Genomic DNA, 11,706 nt, shown 5'->3' on the forward strand with positions numbered 1-11,706 from the left:
CTCAGAGATCCAGTAAATGAACTGTTAACTGAAAAACATTAACGTGTATTTCAACATAAAGTCTAAATCCCTACCAAGTTAATATGATTTTTTAATAAGCCAAATGGTTTGTAAATCCGTCAAGATTTCAGCAAGATGAAAATATTTAGTTTGAGGAAATCACTCAGGTATCCCACCCAACAATACATACACCATCAGTCACTTATGCCGATGACTCCGCCTTTAGATATCTAGACCCGTATATGTGATATTGACTATAACTTGTGTACCACTCAAAACCATCCGGCAGAAGTTGGGCCCTCGGCCTTGTTGTCACAAAAGGAATGGCGAGCGGCATAGGCAGTGAGTATTATTTTATTTGTTTGGGAGGTTTTTCTATTTACTTTAGAGAACAAAAATGTACCGAATTTATTAAAAACCTCTACGACTACCTTGATTAAGTTGAAAATGTGTATTTCTTCATCTTAAATAAACGCTATATCGCCTAGATGGTTGTGTCTCACCATTGTCTTCCCCCGTAATAAGAAAGCTAAGCTAACGCAAAATGAATTTTAGACATTTGTCTTCGTTGGGTTATCGTTTTAAAATAATGTTTCTTTTTCTGATTATTGTTTCCAATCATTCCATCTGTTGTTGTTACTGCAATATGTAGATATTAATATAATCGGCGCTTAAAATCATATCCAGCATAGTAGCAACATACCGTAACCGGGACGAGTATTTCATTAACTTACCTTATTGCGTTATTATAAATGGTGATTTTTTATGAGAGAATTGCATGCCGAACAGTTAAGAGTTCAGTCCGCGTTGCTATTTTAATTTACACAGTAATTTAAGTATAACATGCCCAAAACCAACAGTTACAACTCAAAATATTGTAAACATTTCCCATATTATTGTATCTCTGTGTCGTTTAAATAAACGAATGGGTTTCCCCTTTATTTTTATGACTTTAATTTATGTTATATGATTGTTCAGTGTCGTTGTAGTACTCCCTAATAAGTTGATACTTCTGATTACTATACACATGTATTATTAAACTAAGGCCTCAGTCTGATCCAAAATCAGTACAATTTCATTCATTTATTTCGCTTACGTGGGAATAATCTAATTGCCCTTCAAAATTTGACCCTGTGTACAATAAATTCGTCACGATAAAGTATTAATCAGGAACATCAATGCACATGTGAATTTATTGCACAATTCGTTTTACTTGAATATTCAAGTTGCCCCTAAAATGTCAGGTCAAGGGCCACTTTACTTGCTATACTAATTTATCTTAGTTTGTTCAAAGCTATTGATACAAAGCTTTTGTACAAAATGTAATTGTCCTTCTACATTTTCCCAGAACATAAGATTTTGAATGTGGGACCGACAGAGCCATGGTCAGTCAGAGAGAAACTGTGCCTGGCCTCTTCTGTTATGAGGAGTGGTGACCAAAACTGGTAAATCTATATGTCTGTGTTCTTAAAGTAAAACATCCTTAACCTTCCTAATTTCAAATATTTTTTCTTCTGATATTGAAGGGTATCTGTAAGTAGAGCCATCAAACCTTTTTCCGAGCCAGGTCGACCACCTGATTGGTTCTCACAGAAGGTAAGAGTTCCCAATTGTTTCTGTTCTGATCCACTATCATTGGATTTACTGAATTATTCCCAATATCAGGAATAATTTCTTCATATCTTTACATTACAGCACTGCGCCTCACAATACTCTGAGCTACTGGAAGCAACAGAAGCCCCTAAGTCAGTACCAGAAAATACAAATACCCAGTCCAAAAAAAAGCCTAACTTTGGGTTCGTAATCCAGTTTTATATTCCACATTATTGTTCCAGGCGTAAGCGTGGTGAAAAGGGCGAAGTGGTTGAGACCATTGAAGATGTAATTGTTCGGAGGCTTACTACTGAAAGGATAGAGGAACTGAAAAAACTATTGCGAGACACACAAGAACAGTACAGGTAATTATGACTTCTTGAGGAAGCTGTAAGATTTCTTTTTCTTTTTTTTATGTGACCTGTACGCCTATCATCTCTGTAGGAAATTGAAAAAGGATGCTGATCTGATACAGACCGGTCACATGGACCCCCAGCTAAAAGAAGTGTGGGCAGAGATTACACTGTAAGAGCTGCTGATTTATAGTTATTTCCTTTTATTAAAGCATCTACGTCTTAAAAATATCCCAATTGCTTTTATTTTTTGTCATATTTCCATTATAGAAAGAAAACGCAGGATGAGGAAGAGGCAGATAAGAAAAAGAGAGCAACAGAAATGGCATATCAAGGTGAGAAACGTACAAAACAATTCGGAATTTAGGTTGTAGAAACTATTTTAATCCTCGGCTGCCATTGATGGAGACAACTGGGAGAGGCTGACAGTGTATGATTACTGCCAGCCCACCCAGTTGAAATGAATACCAAATTAATGAATGTGTGTTTTTAAATTGGAGTTAAAACCTAGTAATGTGAGGTAGTCGTATCGTGGGGGTGCACTGTGTTTGTGGTTAGGGTGTACCTCCACCAAGAAAAAAAGTGCAACGTTATGAAGAGTTTTAAATCTTCTTTTTGCAAAAGCACCCATTTTATATAAAGAAAACTGTCATACCACTAAACTTTTGCAAGAAGGATAAATACTGAAATGATAATGTCTCCGTTTATTGAAAAATTCATGTAAAATGTGAGCCTGTCTTATGAACACGGCACTGAAATATTTTGAAGACGTCATAATTTATTCTGTTTCGTGTCTAGAAACAGGTTTGTTATTGGAATTTACATTTCTGTTTTGAATCTTTGTCTTTCAGCTCGTCAGGCTATTAAGAACACGCCCAAGCGTTTCCCCAGTGTCACCGTTCGATCCCCTTTGGGAGCTAGTCCCACCAGCGTGGACTCCCAGCCAGACTCTTCTGCCCCCACACCACCTTCGGAACCTGCGGGCATCGCCTCAGATGACACCGGCACCCACACTGTAAGAACATGCTTACAATATCCTTCCATACCTGTCAACCTCTGCCGATAATTGCCCTCATAAATGATTATGATTCCCCTTACAAACCCCCAAAAAAACCTTACAAACACCGTACGCTGTACGGTGTTTGTAAGTTTTTTTGGGGGTTTGTAAGGGGAATCATAATCATTTATAAGGGCAGTTATTGGCAGAGGTTGACAGGTATGTACTTTATTAAAGTACGAGTTCATTTTCAGGAATGTTCCAATTTGCATTACAGTTGTTATAATTCTCTGAGCAATGTTGGCCGCTCATTTTCTTTTTCCCCTCGCTCCTCCAGGTCCAAGGTGTAAGTTTTTTACTTCCAGTGTCAGAGGGGCAAGGCTCAGGCATTAAAGATGGAAGCCACGCTGTTCTTGTGGAGGACTCCCCACAGAAGAGACTCCTGGCTCAGAAAGCTACGCCTCCACCGTCTCCGCTATTGTCGGAACTGCTGAAAAAAGGCAACCACATCTCGGCCAGCCCCCGCCTTGTGAGAACCAGCATAGCCTGAATTTTGCAAAAAAAAAACACTGTACACATTTTATTTATTAATATCATATGCAAAATTATTGGCAGGGTATTTTCCTTTCAAAATATTTTTTGAGAGCACGTGGTCATAAAATAAAATTAGGACATAATGCCAAAGCTGTCAGATAGTTTAGTAAATAAGACACAAATACATTATATATTGTAAGCATTTATTACAGGTCCTGATCCTTGACTCATATAAAATATATTTTTTGTATAATCTGTTTTATTTAATACATATAGATAATTAGAGATGTATTTTTATAGTGCCACAACTATGTAGAAATACTGTAAACAAATGATTGAGCCCATGTTAATCCCATTTGGTAGTTCCATCTAATGAATCCAGAATTTAAAAAAAAATTGAACATTAAAAAATGTGCTACTCAAAATTACAGGCTAAATTCCTTGCAATAACCATACACTCTCTTGCTCTTGCAGGTAACTGAAGGAGACTCCTCTGGCAGTCTGAGCAATGGAATACAGACTGCTGCTGTTGTCGCCGCCCCGTTGCCGTCTGGGCATGGAGTCATGACAGGTCAATGTGCTCAATTTTATGTAATGCAACTTTTGGTTGTCTTAATTTAATTTCACCGTCTTTGTTGAGTAAGCAAGCCACATTTGTTACTCAACTGGGTTTATTTTTGTTAGTAGAAGGAGAAGTGGAAGCAGCAGTGAAGGCAGAGCTGGGTGAGGAAACTGGTCTAGTAGAAGAAGACCTTGTTGCTGTCTCTTATATGGGGGACGAACTCGATCTGGAAACTGTAGGGGACATCATTGCCATCATTGAGGAGAAGGTGCACACGTCAGACTTTAATTTTCTTTTGTATCAACTTTATGCTGGTTTTCACCTCCATCGTGTTCTCCCAAAAACTTTGGGTTTGTAGATGTCCACCTGCCTTTTATATTTTCTTTCTTTTGCAGTTTTACGTGCATTCTATTAACATTTTGTGTGTAACTGACAGCTCAAAATGTGGTGGTTAATTTCCATGCTAAATGAAAGGACAGTTTCATTTAAGATTCATTTGAACAACAAATGGCAGTATAGTGCCATTTTGACAACTCTCAAAGCCAGTTAAAGTTTTGTTAAAGTGTCATGACCTAGTATAAATAACCCCCATGTGAAATACATTTTCTTAAAGAATGTAAACAAACAAATTAGAAATTTCTTAGAACAGATTATCAATGCATTCATGCATTTATGTGGGTGCTGTTGGGATCAATTATGCGGACCTGGGTGGGCGAGGTAAATGAATAAGTATGGATTAAAAAAGCGACAATATCCCCAGTCCTCACTAGCCTACAAAATGAAAGCTGGAAGTTTTAACTTGATTCCCAGAATTTTTATTGACGGACATCATTTTAGAACATTGGTTTTTGTTCATTTTTCAATACTGCTTCAAGCATTGCCCACAATTCTATTCAGGAATTGGACAAGTTTGTTGAAACATGCTGTAGCTTTCCTCATATTGGTCAATCTTCAATCGATATTGATTAATGACAATTGTTATTATAGAGTTCGAACTTCAATTAAACAACTCATGCTTGCTCTCCTTCCCAGGTGGACGATTCAGTGGAGGCGTTAGATGCAGCAGCAGTGGAAGCAGCGCTGTCTCTGTGCGAAGAAGCTGTCTCAGAAGGACACACCTTACCAGGCCCCTGGGAGACTCAGGAACTAAAAGAATCGGACACAACATCAACCGTCCAAGAGAATGAGCACATAGAAGAGCCATGCAAAAATGCGGCGCTGTCTGTCCCGACCTCTGTCGAGCTGGATGACAAGAATCAACCAGAAAATACAAGCACCTCCCAACATGTCAAAGAAAACTGTGAGGCAGCCGCGAGTGAGCGTGACATAGCTATGTGTGAATCTTCGGACGATGTGGCAGCTGAAGGTGATGTCGCAGAAGAGGAGAACACTGGGAAGACCAGCACAAATGCAGAAGTGAAGAGCGAAGTCGAGGAGTGGAATCAGCCCGAGGCAAACCCGCCATGCCTCGGTGAACAAACTGATACACTGAAAGTATGCGAATACCAATTCCTCCATCATAATAATACATTATTTATGCCCACAGATTCCGAGGACAGTTCTGTGTCTGGCAGAGAATCCAAGGTAATAGTGAACATTATTGTCATTTTGGAGACGTCTATAAAATATTGCCATGTATTCAACTCAGGAGGTGAAAGAGGAAGAAGCGGGGAGTGAATGTGACCCAGAAGAAGGAATGGAGCTGAAAGAAGAGTGCGGTGAAGGCGAGGGTCCGTATTTGTCCGAAGTGGAGCGGGCAGCCAGCGAAAGTGAAGACGGTTACGGGCCGCCCTCGCAACGCTACACTGCCGATTCACTGGCCAGCAGCCCTGCTTCTTCTTCCCAGCTGTGAGAATCCTCAAGCGATACAATCGAGATATATTTGAATGAATCGGAAAAGCTGTAAGAGATAGATGCATTTGGTCATTTGGGTACCATTCTTTGGTCATACTAGTTCCACATGTGGTGAAGATCAAGAGGCAGTACAAGCCCAGAAAATTTGGAAGAAAGCCATAATGCTGGTGTGGAGAGCTGCTGCTAACCACAGGTGATGCTTCACAGCTTTGCCTAAAACCAGAAATTGACTCAAGTGCTTCTCTAAAACTCAACTGGCCTTTTATTTTTCTCTCCACATTCTCTAAGGTATGCCAGCGTCTTCTTGCAACCAGTGTCAGATGACATCGCCCCTGGTTACCACAGCATTGTACACAGGTACGAGCATTGTGTCCTTGCAATCTGTCCAAACATGACACCTTTACCAAGGTTAGGGTTAGAATAATTTGGGATTATTCATTATACTTTTGTTATATATTGAGTTTATTGAATAATTTTCCCTCTAATTCCCCAAATTGTTTTAATAGTTTTAAATCAAATTTGTTAGTTTCGTTTTTTTCTTGAACTCGTGAGTTTTAGGACTGTTTAGTTTTTTTTCTAGAGTTAATTGTGAGATGCAAGGTATTAAAAAACTCAACAAAAGGAAAAAAAATACTACCTCTGCTAGTAGGCAAATCTTACCTAAGGCAGAGGTTGTTTACGGGTCTTGTAATTCTGTTTGTCTATGTGCTCGTGTTTAAGAACTCAAGAACAAATAAGGGGATTATTAATAAAATGCATATGTTTGCAAAATGAAACGGATTACGTTTGAGGCAATGAGATCAAAGGTTTTAGAGGCCAGGAAAGGAATTTGGCAATACTACCACAGTAACGGTAAACTTCCATTTTTTTCAGTGTTTATTCTTTTTTTAATTCCCTAATTTTCTGCCAGTAAAAATCTTTACAAGATTTCACCTTTGAAGTTATTTAGCCAACCCCAATACATTTTTATACCTACCAAGAAACTATCCTCTCTCATGCCTCTTCCCTTTTCAGACCAATGGACCTCTCGGCAATAAAGAAGAACATTGAATCCGGTGTGATCCGTACGACAGCAGAATTCCAGCGCGACATCATGCTGATGTTTCAGAACGCTGTCATGTACAACTCGTCCGACCACGACGTCTATCACATGGCCCTGGAGATGCAGCGAGATGTGCTCGAGCATGTCCAGCAGTTCCTGGCCACGCAGCTCATTATGCAGACCTCGGAGAGCGCCATCTCTGCCAAGAGCCTCCGTGGAAGGGAAGGAAGTCGCAAGCCAGGCGAGCCAGCTGAGAAGGTGTGTTGAACAACTTAAATGACAGAAAAATGGCTTACTCAAATGTGTCTCAACATTTGGTTTGTTGCAGTTTTTTAGGTGTGCTAAGAATGCAGACAAATTTAAACAAAACTAAAATGGCAACCACATGCATGCATTTTTTTAGCCTCGGATGTGACTTGTTTCACAGTTTAAATTGAGATTTTTCTATGAGTTGCGATTGTAAAAGTGGCATATGAGTGAAAATATAATTACAGCTCTTGTCATTAGTTTTAGGATCCTAGATAACACAACATTTCTTTTGTTAAGAATGCGCCTTCAACTACATTTGTGCCTTGCACTGTCCATAGCAATACACTGTGCAACATCCTTGGAATCCTCGGTCCCTTTATTCCTATGCCTGTCAATCATCTCTCAAAATATGTATAGCAGTGAATGGAGTATTCTCCTTCACCAGCTATGGCACGTTAACACAATCAATGGTATGTATAGATGAAAAAAAACTTGATTATATTCCCCAAGAAGTAATGACATTTGGTTGTTTTTCTTTTATCTGTGTCTGCTCCATTTAACATTGTTTTTTTTAGCTAGACAGACACATCTTGAGATGCACGGAACACTGAAACGTGGTCTTTATTTGCCTGACTGTCTACTCTCTGCTCACCTTTTTAAGTACTTTGCTGCATATTTTAGTTGCACGCTGGCCACACTTCCCTAACTTTTCCGTGTGTATGTAAATGTTCACGTCTGCCTAGAAGACTCCAATTAATTACAAAAGACAACGTTTTGTGATATTACACTTTGGAGAATGACTGTTTGTCAAGAAGTTAGTTTGTGTTTTGGTGCTTGTCTTTCCACTTGCTTTTCCCAGTTGACGGACTGACAAGTAGATGACATTTTCTCACACGATGTCTGTGTGTGTTCTCTCCTTCTCAATCCAATGTGTGTCCGTCTGTAGGACATGGTCCCAATGGCCTCTCCTGCTTTCCTTCTCTCTCTTTTTGTAAGTATGCAGGCTATTGATCAGATTTCCTCGGAAGCAGGCCACGTTCCGCGCACGCTTTTGTCATTGCAACCGCTTCATCAGTTCACCCGTCTTCTCTTTTCAGTTTGACATTTGTGGCATGAGAGAAGTGTATTGGGTCCCAGATCATCGCAAACTGTGAAACTTGGGTGGTGCAATTGGTTAAGACATTTGTAAATAATTCAAACAACAAATAGGTTGCTTTTTTGATACTAGTCCTGAAAGTGGTCGATTTATCCAAATCATCTTTCAAAATTGACTTTTACATTCAGAGACAGAGCTTTTCAAACAGTAATTGCCCCCCCAAAAAAATACTTATAGGGGACTTTTAAGGGAATCACAACAGATTTTAAAGGATATCTGTAGACACTTTTGTGTTTGTTGCAACTTAACTTGCCTCACTCGTTAGCTGTTTGATTTGTAGGGTCTATCTATATCTATACTTAGGTTTGTTAAATCTATTGAACTTCCGTTACAGATTTGTAGACAAATTATGAAAAATTATTTACTCATAAGTGAGGTGTTTCAACACATCGTTGTGTTGTTGACTTAACTATGTTGAAACGATGCCACTTATCAACTAATGTTGCACAAAGAGTGAAACTATTAGCTTGGCTTTTACTTTACTGTGGGGATACACAAATATTGAATGTTAGTTATGGATGACATTCATGTTTTAATAGATTGGAAGAAAGAAGTAACAACTTTCAACAAATCAAGAAAGAAAAGCACTTTTGCTCTCCTAAATTATCTCATTCAATCTATTTGGCTTGAATTTGTCAGTATATTTAACAGTCTAATTTCAGCGTACGCTCTTAACTAGTTGCTGGGTTCTTTAAAACTGTACATTTATTTTCTCATTGGGATCACAGTTTAATTGGAGAACATCCATTTACACTAAAAGACACTGAAACAAACAGGCTTGATTTTTTTGAGTTTTGGGGAAGCTAATAACTCCGAGAAAAGCCTTAGCCTGGATTAAATGCAGGCAGATGCACTAAAGTACTATTTAGTATAATGCAATGACTTTGCCAGGGAAAAAGACAATTCCGATTTTAAAAGCCTGATAAATATCAGTGCCTATCCAACAAATAGTGCTTACTTCCATGTTTTCCTAAAACATCCCAGTTCAATTTTTGAACACTGACTTGGGCTTTTAGCAACCTGTTACCAGCCACCGTCGGGACATTGACCCATCGCTCTTTTGTTTATTCTCTGTCTGCATGATATGATTTCTTGTCTTGAATGTATTCTCCTTTTGATCATTTTATTTTCTGTTTTCCATTTGAGTAGGAAGCCCCCACTCCCATCCTACACAGAGGTGGGCCTGCTGTGTATTGTGTGTGCGGGCAGACCCAATTTACATTTTGTCGCTCTGTCCAGCTAATCTTTGTTCTTCTCGATTTAAATTGTCATTTTTTTTCCTCTTTTCTTTCTTTCTCGTCGTTTCCTCCTCCTCAACGCTTTCTCTTCTACAGGATGGCGGCACCAGGGGTCGCCGTAGTGCAATGGAGGCTGACCTGAAAATGAAGAAATAGACTTGAGCAAGATGCCTGGAGGCCAAGAAGATGGAATTGAGTAGGTTTGGTCCAGTGGTTCAGTAGAAAGAGCTGTTCAGTCTGTGGGCCTAGTGTGTTAGCAGCATACCTGTCAACCTCTGCCGATAACTGCCCTTATAAATGATTATCGATTCCCCTTACAACCCCCCCAAAAACCTTACAAACACCGTACGACTCGTACGGTGTTTGTAAGGTTTTTTGGGGGTTTGTAAGGGGAATCAATAATCATTTATAAGGGCAGTTATCGGCAGAGGTTGACAGCTATGTAGCAGTTCTGCTAGTGCATTTGTTCTTTCCTAGAGAGGAGCATACGGTACATGCGGATATGTTGATGTGTTTTGGTAGAGCTGCATCTATTTTTTTTTTCGTACGTAGTTACCAGCTAGGAGCATGTTCATCTCGTTTGGTGGCGCATTCATAGACATTGGAGATTGTAAGACGGGTTGGGGAAATATACCTGTGTTTCAATTTAAAGACTCTCCGGTATCCAATCAGTTCACTCAAAGAGCCTTTGTAAGCCAACAGAAATTGTTTAACATTTTTTTTAGTGTACTGGATTAAGAAAACACTGACTGGTTTGTGTTTTTGAAGCGTTTCAGGAAGGCACACCTATCTTGTGATAACGAACACTGGAGCTTTATTGACTGTAATTCTTTCACAGTGTTAATCAACTGAAAAAGCTTGAGAACAAATGTAGGATGTGAGGAACTCCTATTTCCTCACTGTGTGGAGAGTAACTATTAAGAAGATAACCATGGTGGTAAGTGCATGCAATTCTTTTCCACCCATCTAAACATGTTCAGTGTGCTCAATGAATACTCTTGGCTTTGAATAGAATTTTAAGAAGATAATATTAAGACAATAAGTTAAAGGCTGTTTGAACGGCAGAACATCGACCAGAACCAGAGTTTAAAAATTGGTCCCAGTTGATAAAACATCCCATTTGACATAGTATCTAAAAAAATGTATTTTGTTTTTAGTTACTCACATTTGTTGATGATCTCAAACATTTTAATAGAACTATGGGGAAAAGCAATCTAAATTGAAAACTGGGCAAATATGTTTTCCAGGCACTGTGGGAGTAGATGCTGCCTTTTTTATTGTTAGCTTAAGTGGTCTCTTAAGTGGACCCTGGGAAAGCCAAAGATAATTCTGTTTGTGTTTTCCAAAATTCTGATTTATACATTTTTTACTGTGCCATGTCATATTCTTGTGTACGTAAACTATATTAGAATTGCTGGCAGAACACATGGATGTGTAGCTAACCATGTTTACCATACACAAGAATGTACTACATATCATTGTAAAAAATGTACATTTACTCTCATGCTGAAGTACATTCCAGCACTCTTGCATACCTGTCAACCTCTGCCGATAACTGCCCTTATAAATGATTATGATTCCCCTTACAAACCCCCCCAAAAACCTTACAAACACCGTACGACTCGTACGGTGTTTGTAATGTTTTTTGGGGGTTTGTAAGGGGAATCATAATCATTTATAGGGGCAGTTATCGGCAGAGGTTGACAGGTATGCTCTTGGTCCTTTTTTCCCTAAACTTTGTGGAAGTACAAAGCAAACAATCTGTCCCATGGTTGCCTCAATTTTCTGGAACACTCCTTAAATTGAACATGTACCGTGTTTCTCTTGGGGGTGGTCACTTTTTGGGATCACCTTCGTAATCCATTCGTATCTTTTTACACGTTATCTGCCAACGTCAGCTGATTGCATACAACAAGGTGGCAAGTATAGGGTAGAAAATAAAATAGAACCACAAGCAAGATCTACATAATTGACATTGCTTGTTATGGATAGTGTTTATCAAGAAGCGTACTGTAAAAAAACAAAATGTAAACCTGGAGAGCTCGTCTTTCGACACTCAAATTTTGCTACTTAATGACTTGAATTGTTTATGAAGCAAAAATAGAAACCTCTATGTTCTTTTAATTTA

At 38.9% G+C, this 11,706-nt stretch overlaps 1 protein-coding gene across 6 annotated transcripts; it reads left to right on the forward strand.

The window, feature by feature from the left end:
• Window positions 1-277: 277 nt before the first annotated feature.
• Window positions 278-11,167, forward strand: LOC144082843 (bromodomain-containing protein 8-like). 6 transcript variants are annotated; one of them, XM_077610290.1, is made up of 19 exons: window positions 278-342; window positions 1,349-1,445; window positions 1,527-1,596; window positions 1,696-1,958; window positions 2,038-2,118; window positions 2,217-2,281; window positions 2,798-2,961; window positions 3,281-3,472; window positions 3,952-4,048; window positions 4,165-4,307; window positions 5,072-5,510; window positions 5,586-5,623; window positions 5,688-5,887; window positions 5,994-6,086; window positions 6,182-6,250; window positions 6,908-7,193; window positions 8,131-8,175; window positions 9,675-9,774; window positions 10,417-11,167. In XM_077610290.1, the coding sequence occupies exons 1-18, from the start codon at window positions 324-326 to the stop codon at window positions 9,732-9,734; spliced, it is 2,421 nt and encodes an 806-aa protein (XP_077466416.1). In that variant the 5' UTR covers window positions 278-323; the 3' UTR covers window positions 9,735-9,774; window positions 10,417-11,167. The 6 variants fall into 6 exon arrangements, with proteins under 6 accessions (XP_077466416.1, XP_077466420.1, XP_077466419.1 ...); XM_077610294.1 differs by lacking the exon at window positions 8,131-8,175 and having other exon boundaries at window positions 1,696-1,745; window positions 1,836-1,958; XM_077610293.1 differs by lacking the exon at window positions 10,417-11,167 and having other exon boundaries at window positions 1,696-1,745; window positions 1,836-1,958; window positions 9,675-9,863.
• The last annotated feature ends 539 nt before the right edge of the window (window positions 11,168-11,706 follow it).

This window comes from Stigmatopora argus, chromosome 9 (assembly GCF_051989625.1).
Source record: "Stigmatopora argus isolate UIUO_Sarg chromosome 9, RoL_Sarg_1.0, whole genome shotgun sequence".
Lineage (NCBI taxonomy): Eukaryota > Metazoa > Chordata > Actinopteri > Syngnathiformes > Syngnathidae > Stigmatopora > Stigmatopora argus.

What these genes read in the sequence shown, in the direction of transcription:
- LOC144082843 (XM_077610290.1), top strand. An exon ending in ATGACACCGGCACCCACACT is followed by an intron (nt 2,962 to 3,280) that starts GTAAGAACATGC and finishes TCGCTCCTCCAG; the next exon opens with GTCCAAGGTGTAAGTTTTTT. An exon ending in AGAGCTGCTGCTAACCACAG is followed by an intron (nt 6,087 to 6,181) that starts GTGATGCTTCAC and finishes ACATTCTCTAAG; the next exon opens with GTATGCCAGCGTCTTCTTGC.